The 19,334-nt window shown below is 40.9% G+C and overlaps 1 protein-coding gene across 1 annotated transcript; it reads right to left on the minus strand.

Annotated features, from left to right (window-relative positions):
• Positions 1-4,586: 4,586 nt before the first annotated feature.
• Positions 4,587-9,553, minus strand: LOC125231183 (non-structural maintenance of chromosomes element 3 homolog). Its single transcript, XM_048136549.1, has 5 exons — positions 9,235-9,553; positions 8,439-8,610; positions 7,711-7,823; positions 6,867-6,962; positions 4,587-5,410 (listed from the first exon to the last, which is right to left on the minus strand). The coding sequence occupies exons 1-5, from the start codon at positions 9,496-9,498 to the stop codon at positions 5,333-5,335; spliced, it is 723 nt and encodes a 240-aa protein (XP_047992506.1). The 5' UTR covers positions 9,499-9,553; the 3' UTR covers positions 4,587-5,332.
• Positions 9,554-19,334: the final 9,781 nt, after the last annotated feature.

Genomic DNA, 19,334 nt, shown 5'->3' on the forward strand with positions numbered 1-19,334 from the left:
TCCAGGGAACCATATAAGAATGCAGTTGCAACATCAAATTGTAGCATCGCCATTCCTTCACTTGCGGCTACGCTAATAACAGAGCGAACTGTCGCCATTCTGGTTACTGGACTGAAGGTTTGCTCGTAATCTATACCTCTTTTTTGATAGAATCCTTTAATTACAAGTCTAGCCTTGTATTTTTCCACAGAACCGTCAGGATTCATTTTTATGCGGAACACCCACTTACAAGGTATAGCTTTTCTTCCTTTCGGTAAGTTTTTCAGTTCCCATGTCTGGTTCTCTTTTAAGGATTTAATTTCAGCATCCATAGCTGCTTTCCAAAATTCTTTTTCTGGACTCAGAATAACTTCCTTGATCGAAGTCGGTTCGTGATAGTCAGGGTAGCCCATTTCTGCGTTCATTACAAAATCTTTGAATCTTTCAGGAGGACGAAGATTAGCACGATTTCTCAATATCATCCGTTCTGGTGCGATAGAATTGTCTTGGTCTTCCCCAAACAACATTTCTTCCGTCGATCCCGATCGTCGAAATACATATGGACTATGCTCTTTGTTCCTCTCATTCTCCTCTGATTCAACAGATTCTTGTTGGACCTCTTCTGGTAACTCTGGCAGTGCATCTTCGAATTCATCTGCGCTAGTGACAGGTAATTCAGAACAATCTACATCTTGGTCTCCTCTAGAACCAAACTCTTCAGTCTCGTCATGCTGAATCTCAGGATCAACCATGCTATGATTTCCTTCAACACCAAGTCTGTTACGTTGTTCTAAATTCTGATCACGCTCATTTTGCAGAACATCAACAGATTTAGGTACCTCCTTACGAAGAAGAATCTCAAGCTCAGTCGTTTCTTCTCCTCTTTCCTTGTTGTCATCGTCTATTTTTGTTTGAATAGGTCTTTCATCAAAAATAACGTCTCTAGACCTTACCAAGGAGTTCGTACCTTTGTTCCAGAGTCGATAGCCATCGTCGTTGTCATAGCCAATTAAGATGCATTTCGTTGCTTTTTTATGCATTTTCTTCCTCTTCTGCTTGGGCACATGCGCATATCCGGTTGAGCCGATAATCCTTAAGTGTTTTATTTGAGGCTTTTTACCAAGCCACAGCTCGTAGGGTGACTTTACTCCGTCTTTTGTCGGACCTGTCCTGTTTAATATATATACAGCAGTATTCACCAGTTCAGCCCACAAAACTTGAGGAATTTCGTCGTGCGCGTGCATCATGGCTCTTGCTGACTCGACTATAGTCCTATTTTCTCGCTCAGAGCACCCATTCTGTTCAGGAGTGTAAGGCATGATTAATCTTTGCTTAATACCACTTGCCTTCAACAGATCCTTCACTCTCTTGTCATCGTATTCACGACCATTGTCGCTGAGTAGCTCCTTAACTGTATGTCCAGCATTCTTAGCCTCAGACAGCATCTCCTTGAGCTTCTCATAAACGTCAGACTTGTTCTTCAAAAAATAAACATATCGGAAACGTGTATACTCATCTTTAAATAAAACAAAATACCGATATCCAGAATTGCTTCGTACAAATGGACCGCACACATCAGAGTGTATCCGTTCTCCTGGCATAGTGGCTTTTTCCCGAGTACCAAACGGTCGTCTATGCGCTTTGCCAAAAATGCAACCTTCGCATAAGTCTCCACTCTTCACAGTCTTGACTCCTAATTCTTTTTCAATCAGTGTCTTAATGTGATTTTTGTCTTGATGTCCCATGCGCTCGTGGTACAATTGAAGCATATCTTTATCCTCAACGAGGTTTATATCAGGAACTGGCTTTATGGCTTGACAATCTAATTTGTACAAACCTCCATATCTCTGCCTTCTTCCTGTCATAGCAACCTTCCCATTGATAGTCATGAAGCACTGTGTAACCTTTGACTCAAACAGGCTGTTTGTATTTCTGTCCTGGGTACTGAGGACTGAAAAAAGGTTCTTGCTTATCTTAGGTACGTACCACACGTCTCTGAAGTATAGGTCTTCCGTCCTTTTATTGACCGTAGCCTTCACGCGAATCGTACCTTTTCCCACAGCTCCAATCACATTACCATCAGCCGTTGTGACGGTATGAGCTTCTGCAAAATGTTCAAAATCTGTAAAAAGGTCACTGCGCATAGTGACATGGTGCGTAGCCCCGTTATCTACATACCAGCCTTCACTATCTGCGCCTGAATCAGTCGAGCTCAATGTGAGTAACATCATATTGGTACCTGTCGACTTCTTCTGAGATTCCCGCCTTATCTGAGTTGGACAATCCTTCTTCATATGACCCACTTCTTTACAGATGAAACATTTAAACTTACTTGCAGGTTTCTTAGTTGTGTCTCCTTTGGCTAACTTCTTACCGATCCTCACTGTCAGTGCTGTACCGCTTGACTCTCCCTGAGTATCTTTCGCTAGAAGCGCCTTTTCGTGTGCACAGAGCTGACTTGTAATATTTTCAACTGTTCTGTCCTTTTTTGCTATCAGCAGCCAACTAGACCTGAAAGCAAAAAAATTTTCCGGAAGAGTGTCCAAAATCTTGCAGATTAATAACACTTCAGGAAGTTCTGCTTCTTTTTCTTTGAGGAGTTCTTCTTTAAGTTTATGCCATAAATTTTTCACTTTTGACACATGAGTAGCTATGTCGTCAGCAGCTTCCTTTTTAAACTGGAAGAATTCCAAGCATAAATCGTATAACCGATCCTCATTAGCACCCTCGTAGAGTCTGTGAAGTTCTTCCCATACTTCCTTTGGTGTAGACAGTCGTATTACCTTGCAAAGTGCCTCATCAGTGATGTTTGTAGTAATCAAAAGTAAAGCCGTGCTTTCTAATTTTGAATACTCCTTTATCATTGTGTTGTAAGTTGCCAAAGCAGCAGCATCAGCAGCGGCATCTGCAGCCCCACCTTCGCCACCACCAACCACGGGTCTATTTGGCCTTTGTGTGTTGCCTTCCACAATATCCATGAGTCCATGACCGCGGAGCAGTGCTAGCATACGGTACTTCCATGAAACCCAATTGTGGTTGTCTAGTTTGTTGATCGAAATTTTTGACAACTCCATTTTAATCTATTCTCCGGGCGCTGGGCCCGTAACCACTTACGAGTGCGTTATTTCGGCGGTCGGAGGGGAGTTAATTTTCTTTTTCACTAGTCCATATTAACACACAAACACAAAATATTATCACAACACAATATCATCACTAAAAATCCATGTACACTTTTTCACAACAACTTTTGACAATCAACTGATAGATTCTTTTGTTGCTTAGGTAAACTTGTTTCAGCATTCCAATTTCAAATACGGTCGTTTTACGACGGACGTCCGCGTAGTATGTTCCTAGCTTAAAGCTAGGAACACACTACGCGGACGTCCGTCGTGAATCGACCGCGGACGGGAATCTGGACAATGACATTACACATAACCGTGCAAACTATCGGTCGACGGACGCGGACGTGGCCTTGAGCGCACGGACGTCCGATCGAAATCTGGCTCTCTGGATGTTTTGTTCCGTGCACACTGATAGGTCGCAGTCGCGGTCGTTTTACGACGGACGTCCGCGTAGTGTGTTCCTAGCTTAATACGTGCAGCTCGGTGCCAAAGTTGGCAACAGGCACACTAGCGCTCCTAGCGGCATGAGTTGATCAAAATAGTTTAGTTTCATACAGCATAAAATTAAAAAAAATTACAAATTCTTATTTTTTTGTTTTATTCCGTCTAAAAATGTTAAAGTAGATCAAGTAATAGCATTTTCTATTTTAATTTACTCAAATAAAAGTCTGAACAACTACTTTGATCAACTCGAACCGCTAGATGGCGCTAGTAAAATTGTTGCCGCTCAATTGTATGGGAAACGTTAAAAGCTGCACGTATTATAGTATATAGTATTTGATATAATGAAATTATGTTAATTTATATGAAAATTACTTTATGTGTAGTAGTTACTTTATTTTTAATTAAAGATGGCTCTGGCAGAGCAACAACTTGGTAATAATTACGATTCCCACCGAACGGATAGTCTGAGCGCATTTGTAAGATTTGAAATTTTCACGAAAGCTGACGGCTTTAGGCTTGGGTGAAGACTTAGGCATATAGGCACTTATATAGACTCCAGGCGGTCGCTGGCAATCGTATATTCAGGTAGAGTATCTAAAGTAAAACAAGGAAATCGAATCATATTAAAAACTTTTATTTGTACTTAAGTCTTTAAACCTATAATAATCTCATTATTGGCGGGCGCTTACCAATTGAACGTTTATTTAATTACCTATCACATGACTGGCAAAAGATGTAGGGCAAGGGAAATAAACTATAATAGTTATTTGTTTTACAAGGGGGCAAAGTTGTTTAACCGCACGTGCCAATATTGATATCCGAGCAAGCGAAAGATTCCAAAAAGTGGAATCTTGAGCGTTGCGAAGGTTTCAAGGCACGAAGGTTAAAGAAACTTTGCCACCGAGTGAAACACAAAATTTTTCGCCACACCAACACGAACAAAAGTACTGGCTATAAAACATCAAACTAAATCAAATCCATCAATCTATTCAATATTTATGATTCAAAATCATAATTTATAGGTAAATTGTACCAGCCAGCTTAAGTCATCAAGTTGAAATTTGTATGAAATTACTTTGCACTCTTGTGGACAAAATGCAAATTTGCTAGGTATCTGTTTTCGAATAGCAAAGTAAGCTTTTACTAGTTGGTGTGGTGAAAAGTAATTTTAAGAGTAAACAGTCGCCGCATTCAGCGGGCTTGCCTTGAAAATATAGTCCATCGCTAGAAAAAAACGGCAAATAAAAAAAAAATAGGCAGTTAGTGCGTTTTCACATTATCCGATCCGATATCGGATGTCGGACCGATATCCCATACATTACAGGCGCCATCTTGGATTTTTTCTATTGAAATCCTTCCGACATCCGATATCGGATCGGATAATGTGAAAACGGCCTTACGGTAGGAATAGGAACACATTCAAAAAAAATTTTCGCGCCCTTTTCCACTAACAATTTTCTTCTTTCAATATCATCCTTCGACAAATACAAGTTTTAAGGAGCTAACGAACGACCGCACCGTACCCCGACCTTGGTATTTTTTCACGTAAAAGAAAGTGAGAAAAAAAAAACACTTTCTTGCGCCCACTTACAGGATAGTAAGTGGATGAATTTGGTGCGTTGTGGGCGTTTGTTAACACTTAGCAAATAAGTAAAAGCGAGAATTCAGAATTAATAGGATATCTTTTTCTCGCTCCCACTTATGGTATGACCTTTTTACGGCCCGGTAATATGTTAACACTATTAGATCAATAACAACACTGGAATATTAATAACAATAAACTTATTCTATGAGGCGGCCGCGGTGTTACTCTGAGTAGCTTGCTTGTATTGCTCGGCCCAGTGCTCAGGAGTTTTCTCAAAGGCCTGAAATACAAATAATAATATTTACTTCATATAAAGATTTAGATATCAACAATAACTTGACCGTAGCCAAATCTCGCGAGTCAAATTAAATTCTAATGCGAACACTGCAATAGTAGGTACATTACGATACAAGTGCGTAAAAAAGGAAGTTCAAAACGAGTGGCGATAAATTAAAACACGACCGTAGGGTGTGTTTTAAATCGACACGAGTTAAGAACTTCTTTTTCGCACGTGTATCGTACGACGTTTTTCAGTACAGATGAGCCTCCGAAGTTTCGACCTGGCATATAATGAACCACTTCTCGCACTAGTGCGTAATAAAAACACCATCTGTACTGAAAAAGCTGTTTAAGCACCTACACATGGTGGTTTATTTATAGCATAGTGTGAAAATACGAATATGTCGAAAAACAGCTACAGGCCCATATATTATACATATTTCCTATGTTTAACTCATTAGTCAATCATGGTTGAGTCTAGGTTGAAGCTTCCGGAATTGTCTTAGCAAACTAAGCGCTGTGAGCTCCGGTCAGGTCTAGTGCGAGTCATCCATAAAGTGTGGAATACTAGATTACATACCCATTACCCAGTAAAGTAAGAAATGCCTCAGATCAGTAGTAATCGTCGGCCGAGGCGGAGCCTCTTTCTTTTTTACTGGTCAAGGTGTGTAACATCCATACTTAATATTATAAATGGGAAAGTGTGTGTGTCTGTTTGTTTGTCCGTCTTTCACGGCAAAACGGAGCAACTAATTGACGTGATTTTTTAAGTGGAGATAGTTGAAGGGATGGAGAGTGACATAGGCTACTTTTTGTGTCTTTCTAACCCCCCCACTTCCCTAAAATGGGGGGTGGAAGTCTGTATGGCGTATTCCGCAATTTTCGAATTTAACACGAGCGAAGCCGCGGGCAAAAGCTAGTTATATTATATATTTTTCTGTTCGACGGAGACGCGGCAACTTTGTTTAGAGCAGTGGCATTAAATTTACTTTCGGCTACAGGGCAGAAATAGTTATTTGTTATACAAGGGGGCAAAGTTGTATTTTAACGCCGAGTGTGGAATTGAAAAACGAGCAAGTGAAAGGATTCTATAGTTGAACCACGAGCGAAGCGAGTGGTTCGAGAATAGAATCCTGAACTTGCGAGTTTTTTAACACACGAGAAGTAAAATACATTTGCACCCGAGTGTAACACAAAACTTTTCCCCTCAATATAGCGAGGAAACTACAACGCAAAAAATACTTTTATCACTGGTTCCAGTAGTTCCACAGGTGGTAAAACATCTTTATTACTAGATTCACCTACTTTTGTAAATTTTAAAGCAGTTAATTTGACTTTATTCAAGGTCAAATTACTTTACTCACTAGTGGATAAAATGAGTTTTTACCCGCTGGTATTAAAGGACAAAACACGTGTTTCCAAGCTAGTGAGGGGAAAAGTATTTAAAAGCATGTTACCTCAGCCATTTTCTGCAGTAGGAACATCTTGGGCACCTCCTCGTGAGCCCTCTGGCCCCATTCAAACACGTTCCAAGCTAAATCGCCGTCACCAACCTGGAATTATGTATATTCAAATTAAAAACTTACTAGCAGGCAAGCACGGTCACGTGATAAACCATCTAACGTCAGGCCGTCCTGTTTACACCGAGAAACGCGAATTTTCAAGTTTTTAAGCGCTTTAAAATAAATAAATATTGGGGGACACCTTACACAGATCAACCTAGCCCCAAACTAAGCAAAGCTTGTACTATGGGTGCTAGGCGACGATATACATACTTGCATAGATAAATACATACTTATACATACATACATACATACAATCACGCCTGTATCCCATAAAGGGGTAGGCAGAACACATGAAACTACTAAAGCTGCAGTGCCACTCTTGGCAAATAAGGGGTTGAAAGAAATCGAAACTGTTACATTGCAGTGACAGGTTGCCTACGCCACAATTTAACCCGTACCCCATAGTCGCCTTCTACGACACCCACGGGAAGAAAGGGGGTGGTGAAATTCTTAACCCGTCACCACACAGGCTACATACTTATAAACATAGAAAACATCTATGACTCAGGAACAAATATCTGTGTTTATCACACAAATAAATGCCCTTACTGGGATTCGAACCCGGGACCGTGACGTAGCAGGCAGGGTCACTATGCGCTAGGCCAGACCGGTCGTCAAAGCTTTTCTTTTGCTTTCTTTCTTTTATTATTTGGTTGCCCAGATACTGTAACCTTACCAGTCCAAAAAGTAACAAATTCGCAAGTAGGAGAGTCCCTAAAATAAACTTGTATTGTACCTTAGTGAATGTCAAGTAGAGTTGTCTGGTGAAGGTGGTAATGAAAGCCTTCCGGCCGGCAAAGTCATTCTCCTCCAGCAGCCCCGCCTCACACAGAAACTTCCACAGGTCATCTGGAATTAAAAAACATGAACATAAGACTTGTAGAGTCTAACAAAAATCTTAATAAGTTTTATGTTCGATGACTTCATCTATTCACATCATAAAACACTCACATTTTGTGTGGGACTCAGTCAATCTGCGTAAGAAGTCCTATAATATTTAATTGTAAAAAATACTAGCTTTTGCCCGCGGCTTCGCTCGCGTTAGAAAGAGACAAAAGTAGCCTATGTCACTCTCCATCCCTTCAGCTATCTCCACTTAAAAAATCACGTCAATGCGTCGCTCTGTTTTGCCGTGAAAGACGGACAAACAACACACACACTTTCCCATTTATAATATTAGTATGGATTATTATAGTTGTTGCGAAATCTATGGCGTTGATATATTTCTGATACCTACAAAAACTCTTATTTGCAATTATCTAATTATTATATTAAAAAGCAATTTTATCATTTTCATCATTTAAATTTTATTGCACAGTAAAAGTTGTAAAAAATGTGATCCTGATCAAGTATTCATATATTATTTTGGCTTAGGTATTTCATTAATATTACTATCACAGAGTTTGACTATTCACAAATTCAACATCCTTAATAATTCTCCTACCGTTTACGGTATACCCTTACCTTCCTTAACGCTGCCCCCGGACATGAATATGTGTGTGAGGGAAGCCATCAGCAGAGTCCTGAGCTCCGGCTCCGACACATTTGAGGGCAGGGACTCGCACTCCTCGGTCAACACCACTATGTACTGTATACCACTTTTTCCTTTTATTGAGACTAGCTTGTAACCATATACCTGAAATAAATGGAATAAAGGAAAATGTACATTGATGTTAATTGTTTTATGGATGTATCATGTTCACATTTTTATGAAGATTCAATAAATTGAAGCCATTGTTCCAAAGACCATAGGGCACTAGAATCAAAGTTGTGTTTTAAAAGGTAGAAACAGCAAATTTGAGTGGTTGCAATATCTTAAAATGAAGCAAACAGAAAATCTTTGCATACAACACTGGTTATTAAACATCAAATAAATGTCATATACAAAGAAAAAGCCTTCAAAAATGTCGTATACTTAGAAATTTCGACCCTTGCTTTCGTGGACCGATAGCTGAGTGGTTCTGGCATTCGCCCGGTAAGCGGAGTACGCTGGTTCGATTCCAGCTCGGAGCACTGGAGGCTTTGGTCACTTTTTCTTTGTATATGACATTTATTTGATGTTTAGAACATAATAGTAGTGTTACTACTTAAAAATAACAAGTTAAAATATTTTCTATGAAAGTAATTTAATTTGTTCTTAGAACACTGGTTATTCTTTATTGAGCCTAATTCATGTCTGTGGTCGATCAATTAATATTACTGTACGAACTACCTATGAATGCTTTGCAAGAAAGATTCTATTTTATTGTTGTACACAAACCTTTTTAAGTAATTTTTCAGCAGCCGTTACGACACTGGGGACATGCTGGGTAGAAATCTCGCAAGCCGTAGCCAAATGCTTGGCGATATCAGCTTTTTTGATAGGGATCTTACTTCCTTCCCGACATAGGATATATCGAGCGCACTCCTTAACGGCGTTCTGCATGTTTTGAGCATGGTCCTCTTCGTCGGATCCGTCTTCCAGTAAAACCGATGAAGCATTTTGTGTGGGCGGCAGAGATTTCTGATGTTTTCTTTTACTCATGATTGCTAAACAAGTGTACAATCGATAAACTTCGGTGAAAACAACGTAAAATTTGTGAATTTCCCACTAAATAAACGTAAAACGTCAATGTCACTCATCGGATCGGATTTTTTTTAACCACAGACCAGCCCGTCGTCACTCCATAGTATGATAATATCATCAAGCAATGATTGCCAATATTACGACACAAAAAAATGCTATCAAATCAAAATGACATCTATTGTTAATAGTACTAAAGTCCATTATATTTTGGTAGCACAAATACATAGATAATGGAGTTTCATATTTCCTTAGTCTATGGCCTGACCTACGTGTTTTTTTTTTCAAAACGTCAAACGTCAAATCTGACGTTTGAATTTTGTAAGTTAAGTAAATAATATAAAAATTTTACCTTCCAATAAAATTATTATTATTTTGCCTGGTATATCCGAGGTCTTTATAGAGAGAGTACGTCGTAGACGTCGCATCGGACCGATAGATGGCGCCATCGTTCGTTGTAAGTCGCTCCGGCGTCACACCGCCGCGATGTTGGTAGTCCCTTTTTCCCCACCTGCAACCTAAGGCCCCCCCCGCGCCCCGACCCGCCACCAGCCACCCTCATTGTTGAGAAGTGCCGACGGTATATTAAGCCTACCAGGAAGGCATCACTCAGACCTCGGATATACCAGGCAAAATAATAATAATTTTATTGGAAGGTAAAATTTTTATATTATTTGTGCCGTTTGTATATCCGAGGTCTTTATAGAGACCTGTTTATTATCTCCTGGTGGCGAGTCCTAGTGTGCACTGTACGTTACACACACCTTCACGTAATCTCTCTATATATTCCGTAGCTTAAGGTTCATATTTCAGTAATATATCATACATTCAACCAACAAGTTGTTTCCATCAACGCTCCTCCTTTACATGGCGATCCTGCCAGTGCGGCCTTGTGCTGCACTGGCAGCGCGCTGCGCTTGCCAGTCAAGGTTGTGAAGTGAAATAAATACAAGTAAATTAAATAAAACATTTCGGACATTAATAAATTTGCGCGTAAGTGACACTGTGTGGAGCGGAAAAATTACAAATGAACAGTTTTGTCAGGACTTGGAAAGTGAAATAACAGTGAAGGTCATAAATTTTACAACAGCGGACACTCGAAACGTATATAAAAAGTGATTTTAACACTTTCGCTACCAAGAACCCGACTGTCGGGCACACCGCTCGTAGAAGCGTAGCCGATTACATGGGTTTCCCCGTATGTAGCGAAAATGTCGTAGCGCCGCGTAGAGCCCGGTTTCGAAAGTGTTAAAATGGACTAAATTTCATCATTTTCATCTTGAATTAAAATTTAAATACCAACTGCCGAGAGCAAAGTTTTTAAGAATATGGAGCAGCAGGGAGTTGTTGGTGTCCTTGGTCGAGCATGGCGTCTGGAGGTCCAAGGATAGCAGCAGAAGAAAGTGAAGGTTGTTGTGGTTGTGATAAAACAAAAGTGAATGTGCGGTTTGCAAAAGTGTACACGAATTATTATACAAACTTTTTTTTCGTTCTTAGTAAAGTAGTTTCCTTTATTTTTCGTTTAGTTTATTAAGTTAATTTACTTATATAATGTTATAAATGCCGTTTGATGAAAAAAAAACTTATAAGGTTAAAAAGTTGGCCTTTAATCTGTGACGAGAAAAAAAAATGGTTATGACTACACCAGTTAATTTTATTGCATAAAAACGCCTTATTCATTTTATTCATTTCTTATTGTTTTCTAACATACATTTGATAATTTCATATTAAGTACTACATTTCATATAATATTTACTCAGCATACTTTTATACCTAGCAAATATGGCACATGACGGCGGCGCGTGTACTCCTTATAGGGATTGGCATGTGTCGTCTGTTATTTCATCTCCAATTTCACAGTTCGTGCACTCATCATCACTTGAATATTATAAGAATGAAATTAAATTGTAATTACCTACAGTGCAACACTTCAAATACTTGTTTAAATTTTTACCTTTCAATATAAAAGTACATAAAAAACTACCGAATTTTAACCATATAATATGTGTGTTTAATGTAACTTAATTAGATTTCTAGATCTGTAACGTTACTTTTTATTAGATATTTTATTTTTAATGATGACGAAGTAAAATTGTGTCGGACGAGACTTTCTAATTAATTCATGGATCTGACTTATTTAATAAACAAAGGAATGACGAAGTATTGTAATAACGGATATGACTTTTTAAATAAATAATGGTACTTATTGTAAATGATAATAGTTTTGAAGGTAAGGTTTGTTTTTGTAAAGTTTTATAGTTTGATTAAAAGGAATGTAGGTTTCGTAAAATGATTGGTCATCGAATGCTTGTGGAAAAGTTCAGTGAGGCAATGAATGTGAAAGAAGTGAAATGATTGTAGACAGAATTTATTTATGGGAAAATTTAAACACGTAAGTTTTTCGAAGGACTCTTGGCCTGATCAACTGAGGGTTGCCGGATTTCCTACATGTTAAAGTTTTCATGGAGTGTGAGATTAGTGATTGCATTTTTGAGTGTTGTTTTATTTTGTGAAAGATGAGTGAAAGTAATTAATTGATAACAAATATAATTATGTGACTATCGCAAATCGTTGGCCCAAGAGGCAGCGATTAGCAAGGGTACGCCAGGGTACAAGACAGGTAGGGAATCCTTGGAGATCTGATCATGATTCGGTCGAGTACCAATCGTGAAGACTCCTTGGACACATGGAAGGTTATTGTGTAAGGAAGTGTTAAAAGAACTGCCTGTATGAGAAATATATAGTATGTGTGCGCGCTTAAAAAAAAAATCCTTGTACCCTGAGCAAATAAAAAAAAATTGTAAGGTCGGCCGACCACGTGTGTAAAAGCGTTGCGTACCCTTGGTCTTACCTTGATCTTATATAAATAATTATTGAGTCTTGATGTTTGTGAAAGATATAAATAAATAAATAATAAGTAATGACGTCATACTTAATGAAATAAATGTAGTATGTATGTACTTAATTAATTGAAAAAGCTTGCAAGTGTATCTAATAACGTATAATCCAAATGATAAATGACTGGTACCTAATGATAATGACATGATGAAAACCGATAATAATGACTATTGACAATTATACTATGACACCTAAAATGCCAAATATACTTTGGTACGTAGTGTATTGACGAATACACTACGAATATTAAAAAAATGTAATACTTATTCTTGTCTTTTTAAATTTAATTCAATGTATCTTGAGTAGTTTTAATGTTTTATTTGTGTTTTAATGCTTATTTTTTTTGTGTAATGAAAAAAAATGCTTGTTCTTTTTATTTACAATTGTATTTTTGTCTTAATTTTATGTCATCATTGCGTGCATAAATTTGTTATTCACTATGAAATATGCCTAAATAAAAATAATAATTGATATTATGTAAAATTGACTTGTACACACATTGTGACTATTGGATATACCTTTCTATGACAAGTTTTACATGTAACAATACTGAATTAATATTTAAAAAAAATGGTGTACCTTATTCCGGCTTACTATTTTGATAAATGTATTGTTGTTTAGAAATGAAAACTATAAATTGGGAAATTTAATGTAAAAAAAAATATTCTGTATGTCAAATATGTTTTCAAAAAATGTATTACAGTAAAAAAAAAAAACATGTAAACTATTTTTTTTCTTTTTTAAAGGGGGGAGGTGTAGTGTGCACTGTACGTTACACACACCTTCACGTAATCTCTCTATATATTCCGTAGCTTAAGGTTCATATTTCAGTAATATATCATACATTCAACCAACAAGTTGTTTCCATCAACGCTCCTCCTTTACACAGCTGGCGCGCAAGCCTTTGGTAGCCCTATTGGCATAGCATAGAAGAATAAGAGAATCAGTTGTTGAACCGATTTGACAGATGTATCAGTCGAAATCGCCTTCGATCCGCGAATATCTCGGTGCCAGAAACGCCTAAAGAGATTTTCGTGATGACGCTTTAGTCAGCGAATAGTTAGAGAAATGACATTATTATACATCGCAGCATCATCGCAGATCAAAACCAAAAAAAAAAGATGTAGGCGAGGTTGACTTGAACAAGATACAAAAACTTTAGATACACTATTATTATTAACAGAGACGTTATTTTATCAGGTTATAAACCCAATTTCAGACACAAAGTGTGTAAATTAACTGTAAAAGTAGTGTAACTATCTGTACTGTAGCAGGGTAACGTAATTGATACTGCTTTTGTCAACCCTTCGTAAAAATTATCAAAATCAATATTAGCTTTGATATGACTATTTAAAGTCCAACGTCTTACGTCCATATCAAACACAGAAAAAGGTCATCACTCACGCGCCCAAGGGCTATTTGTTACAATACTGGTATTTTAGATCAGACTATTTCGCGTCAAGCGAGCGCGGTTGCAAGCGAGACTCCTGAACTCTGAACTCTTTTTAGTGAGGGCAATTGAGGATACTGATCGCTCGGTAAAACTAGCCTAGAAGATGAAAAGTACGAGCGCTGTCGATTGCTACTACACTGGACGGAGGTATCAGTCGATTTCTTCAAGTCAGTCATTGACTCTTAGGGTAATCCATTACCTAATCCAAAACCCGATGCGACGGATTTCTACTTCGTGCAATGAAGGTCGACAGAGTAGACTGAGAGGTGACGTCCGTGTCGCATCGCTGGTGGTTGCTGAACACGTCGTGGTAGCAGGTCAAGGGATGAATTAAAACACCGCCACACATGCGCGCTTTGAGAGCGTAGGCGGAGCGCAATAATGGCGGTGCACCGTACAAACGCTGGCGTTCAGTAATAGTAGAGGAGTGGAATGAGAATTTGTATGGGAGGGGTCATAATAATTCCCACAGAACCGAAGTTTGGTTTTTTTCTGTAGTTCTTTGTGTGTGTCTTTTTGACATACTAAAAATATAGTAAAATATATTTATGCAAAATGAGTTTTTTCGACCGCCAAAAGTTGTATGAAAAATTACTATGGAAAAAAGTCCTAAAATTTAAAAATCATCTCTGGTATCAACTTATGGGGAATTAAGCGGCAAAAACTTTTATAGCGTTGATGTTTAGCAAAAATATAAATATTTTTCAGTATTTCGGTAAAATAAAAAATGATAAAAATCATAAGTTTGATGAAAGGAAGTAATAAAAACATAAATTTCAGCAATTTAATTTTTTTCATAGGTACCACACCATGGTAAATACGGGTAGGATCCGCCTGGTGATAAGCAGTCACGGTAGCCTATGACGCCTGCCACTCTAGAGCAGCCACATGCGCGTTGCTGGCCTTTTAGGGTACCTTACACTAGAGATGCGTTACGTGATAGTGTTTGATATCCACCAATCATGTTCACTGTTCACAAAGCGTAGCGCTAGTGGGAACGGCTTCGACTAAGCTGATTGTGGATATCAGACGCATCCATAATACATCTCTGGTGGAAAGGCACCCTTAACAGTCCTCAGCTAGCTCGCAGACCAAGGAGCGTCCGCGGGAGAAAAATCCTCCTATTGCGATAACCGTATTTACTCGTACCATAAACTTGTTCAATGTAAGTACATAAATTGTCGCATCCCAAACAAAAACTGTCGATAAAGCATTATATCGAACACAAGAGAAAACCAAAACCTAATAATCATTGGTTTTCTTAATCATAAATCTGCGCATCCACACACCCTGGACCCGTATATGGTCGCACACTGCGGCTTCTTCTTCAATCTAGCGTTTTCCCGGCCTAGCGCCAGGGTCCGCTTTCCTGCTCAGTCTTCTCCACTTTACCCGGTCTTCAGCATTCTTAGACATGAGATTGTTCTCTTGCATGTCCGCTCCCACGACGTCCAGCCAGCGCTTCTTTGGGCTACCGGGGCCGCGTGACTTAGAGCCTTGGACAGCGAGATTAAGGCATCTGTTTTCGATGTAGGCTTAGGAGGATTTTTCTCCCGCGGACGCGCCTTATCTTGCGAGCTAGCTTAGGACTGTTAAGAGTGTTAAAGGTGCCTTTCCACCAGAGATGTGTTATGGATGCGTTTGATATCCACAATCAGCTTAGTCGAACCCGTTCCCACTAGCGCTACGCTTTGTGAACAGTGAACATGATTGGTGGATATCAAACACTATCACGTAGCGCATCTCTAGTGTAAAGGTACCCTAAAAGGCCAGCAACGCGCATGTGGCTGCTCTAGAGTGGCAGGCGTCATAGGCTACCGTGACTGCTTATCACCAGGCGGATCGTACCCGTATTTACCATGGTGTGGTACCTATGAAAAAAATTACTTTGCTGAAATGTATGTTTTAATTACTTCCTTTCATAAAATTTATGATTTTTGTAATTTTTTATTTTACTAAAATAGTGAAAAATTGTTTTATTTTTGCTAAACATCAACGCTATAAAAATTTTTGGCGCCTAATTCCCCATAAGTTGATACCAGAGACGATTTTTAAAATTTTTTGAATTTTTTTTCATAGTAATTTTTCATACAAATTTTGGCGGTCGAAAAAACGCATTTTGCATAAATATATTTTACTATATTTTTAGTATGTTAAAAAGACACACACAAAGAACTAAAAAAACCAAACTTCGGTTCTGTGGTAATTATTATGACCCCCAAGGCTATATCTCCTCTACTATAAATTTATCTGTTCTCACTTCGGCGACGGAGGAGTCCTTGGTCAAAATAGAGTGTAAATACTGTCAAAGTATTTCACGGGAACTAGAAAGAGAAGTGTGGATACCATAGTGTACGGGATGTCAGCTGATAGCGGCGCCCGGCGTCACATTGGAGGGTAGTATCAGCCTGGTCAGCAACAGAGTCTGCAACGATACCGTAGCAGACGGGGCCTGGATAGTCGTGGTCGTGGCACCATTGTAGCGGAAGACAGTGTTCGCGGTGAGCGTGACATCAGGCGCGACGGCAGCCGCCGACGTCGGCGTGGCGGCCAGCGACACCAAGGGAGCACATCAGCAATCTTACCAGCTTGTCACTGCAGCAGACGGTGTTACGTTCGGCGGTGAGATTGAGACGGCCGTCGTCAGTTCGAAAGGCGTCTTCGATGCCCCTGTCGCGTCACGCAGTATCGTGCTCGGTGGCCCTCTCGAGGTCGCCGCCGTCAGCGCGGGAGGCACCGGCGCCAGCGTGGCAGTCAGCTACATCGGTGAACAGCATCGACAGAGTTCGCGGCGTCGTCACGGCAAACGCGACAGGAAAATTAGCGACGCCTTCGCGGCAGCCGCAGTATTGCGCTCGGTGGCGCGATGAAGGTCGCCGCGTCTGCAATCTTACCTCGTGCGATCGAGGCGACATCAAGGCGCCAGCATCAGCGTGGCGGCCGACGACACCGGTGGAAAACTTCAAGTAGCTTGCGGCGTTGTCATGACAGACGCAGCAGAAGGATTGCGACGCCTGTGCAGCGGTTAACAGTATTACGCTCCGCATCACCACTGAGGCGCCAACATAAGCGTGGCGGCCAGCAATACTGGTGGACAGCTTCGGCAGGGTCGCGGCGTTGTCACGGCAGATGAGCGCGCTGCATCACCATCGAGGCGCCAGCATAAGCGTGGCGGCCAGCGATACTGGTGGCCAGCGATACTGGTGGACAGCTTCAGCAGGATCGCGGCGTTGTCACGGCAGATGAGCTCGCTGCATCACCATCGAGGCGCCGGCATAAGCGTGGCGGCCAGCGATACTGGTGGACAGCTTCAGCAGGATCGCGGCGTTGTCACGGCAGACGAACGCTCTGCATCACCATCGAGGCGCCAGCATAAGCGTGGCGGCCAGCGATATTGGTGGACAGCTTCAGCAGGCTCGCGGCGTTGTCAAGGCAGACGCACGCTCTGCATCACCATGGAGGCGCCAGCATAAGCGTGGTGGCCAGCGATACTGGTGGACAGCTTCAGCAGGATCGCGGCGTTGTCAAGGCAGACGAACGCTCTGCATCACCATCGAGGCGCTAGCATAAGCGTGGCGGCCAGCGATATTGGTGGACAGCTTCAGCAGGCTCGCGGCGTTGTCAAGGCAGACGCACGCTCTGCATCACCATGGAGGCGCCAGCATAAGCGTGGCGGCCAGCGATACTGGTGGACAGCTTCAGTAGGATCGCGGCGTTGTCACGGCAGACGAACGCTCTGCATCACCATCGAGGCGCCAGCATAAGCGTGGCGGCCAGCGATATTGGTGGACAGCTTCAGCAGGCTCGCGGCGTAGGTGGCCGCGCTGGTAGCCTGCGTATTGACGACTGATCACTAACGGCGCGGCGCTCGCGTCGGGGCAGCAGCAGACATACTTACAGCGTCACACGCGACGCCTTCGCGTGACGCGAAGCAACTTCTACGCAACTTCGGCGGCGCCGACGTTGCGGACAACACTGCCGTCAGTGGCGCTATCGCAGCGCTACCAGTAAGTTTCGGCGCCGACACGTGTCCTACGCACCGAATCGGAAACCGAACATGTTCTTTCTAAAATAATATGAAGCTGCTCACCCATTCGTCGGAGAAATTCAAACCTCCTTGGAGCGCGGTATTCCTTCACCGCGCCCTCCGCCGCCGCCGCCGCCGCAGCCCGCAGGTCGCGCAGCACGCGGTCGCGAAGCACGTGGTCCCCGGAGCACGTGGTCCCCGGCGGAGCAACTTACCTACGTTACCGCTTATATTCTCGCGCGAAACTTTTAATACGCGGATAACACTTCCTACTTTAGTCTCGGAAATGCGAATAGTTTAAAAAAGAAAACTGATTAACGGTAACGATTTTTGCAGCATGGAACTTTCTTACAAAAAAGTGGGTAGAATCATAAAGCACCGCTCGTTCATTTCTATCGTGAGAACCCCGAAAGACGAATAATGATCGCTAGCGAGGCATAATATATCTCATTATTCAAGACGAACGAGCGTAAATTAAAAGGGAAGAAAGAATTGACGGATGAAATTGAAAAATTTTATAATTCCGAAATGTTATAAGCCATTTTTTAAATAAAAACACGAATAACTCTGGTTTGACCAGAAGTAACGAGGAAATAGAAACTAAAAGATTAATTTCGAGACACCATGCTGTAAAAATGTTCGAACGGAATACGCGACAACCGGTCACTTCGGCGTTCGACGAAACAATGAGGGTGGCTGGTGGCGGGTCGGGGCGCGGGGGGGGCCTTAGGTTGCAGGTGGGGAAAACGGGACTACCAACATCGCGGCGGTGTGACGCCGGAGCGACTTACAACGAACGATGGCGCCATCTATCGGTCCGATGCGACGTCTACGACGTATTCTCTCTATAAAGACCTCGGATATACAAACGGCACAAATAATAAAATTATTGAAATTTCGGGCAAACCAATAAGAAAGTGTGAAATTTGTGGTGTTAGATATTTGAAAATATCAACTTGTGGCTTGTTTTTACCTAGCTTTGCACTGGATATATGCAGGTCGGTAACTATTAGTATTTTATTCTATTTTCGTTTCGAGTTGCTAACAATTACTCATTTAATCAATTTAAAGTAGTACTAATCATGTACAGTCTACGATTTAAGCGAAAACATTCTGTAAATAGTTTCTAATGGGGTGGCAACGCGCATGTGACACTGTTTGAGTTGCAGGCGTCCATAGGTTACGGTGACCGCTTTACATCAGGCGGACCGTATACTTGTTTGCCACCGACGTAGTATAAAAAAAAAAAAATAAGTTTTTTGTAAACAAACAAATAACCTAAAATACGAGTACCAATAGAGTGTGACCAACTTATCGATAATCTCTTTATTTCAGATGACGATTATGGGTAATTTTAACAGGTAATGAAGAATCGGCATATTTATCCATCTCCTGTATGAAGATAATGTTGGGCAAAGG

Source organism: Leguminivora glycinivorella, chromosome 11 (genome assembly GCF_023078275.1).
Source record: "Leguminivora glycinivorella isolate SPB_JAAS2020 chromosome 11, LegGlyc_1.1, whole genome shotgun sequence".
Lineage (NCBI taxonomy): Eukaryota > Metazoa > Arthropoda > Insecta > Lepidoptera > Tortricidae > Leguminivora > Leguminivora glycinivorella.

Coding starts and splice junctions, on each gene's coding strand:
- LOC125231183 (XM_048136549.1), bottom strand. CDS start 9,498: ATGAGTAAAAGAAAACATCAGAAATCTCTGCCGCCCACACAAAATGCT. Junction 8,611..9,234: donor CTGAAAAATTACTTAAAAAG/GTTTGTGTACAA, acceptor CATTTATTTCAG/GTATATGGTTACAAGCTAGT. Junction 5,411..6,866: donor TACTGCAGAAAATGGCTGAG/GTAACATGCTTT, acceptor TTTGTATTTCAG/GCCTTTGAGAAAACTCCTGA.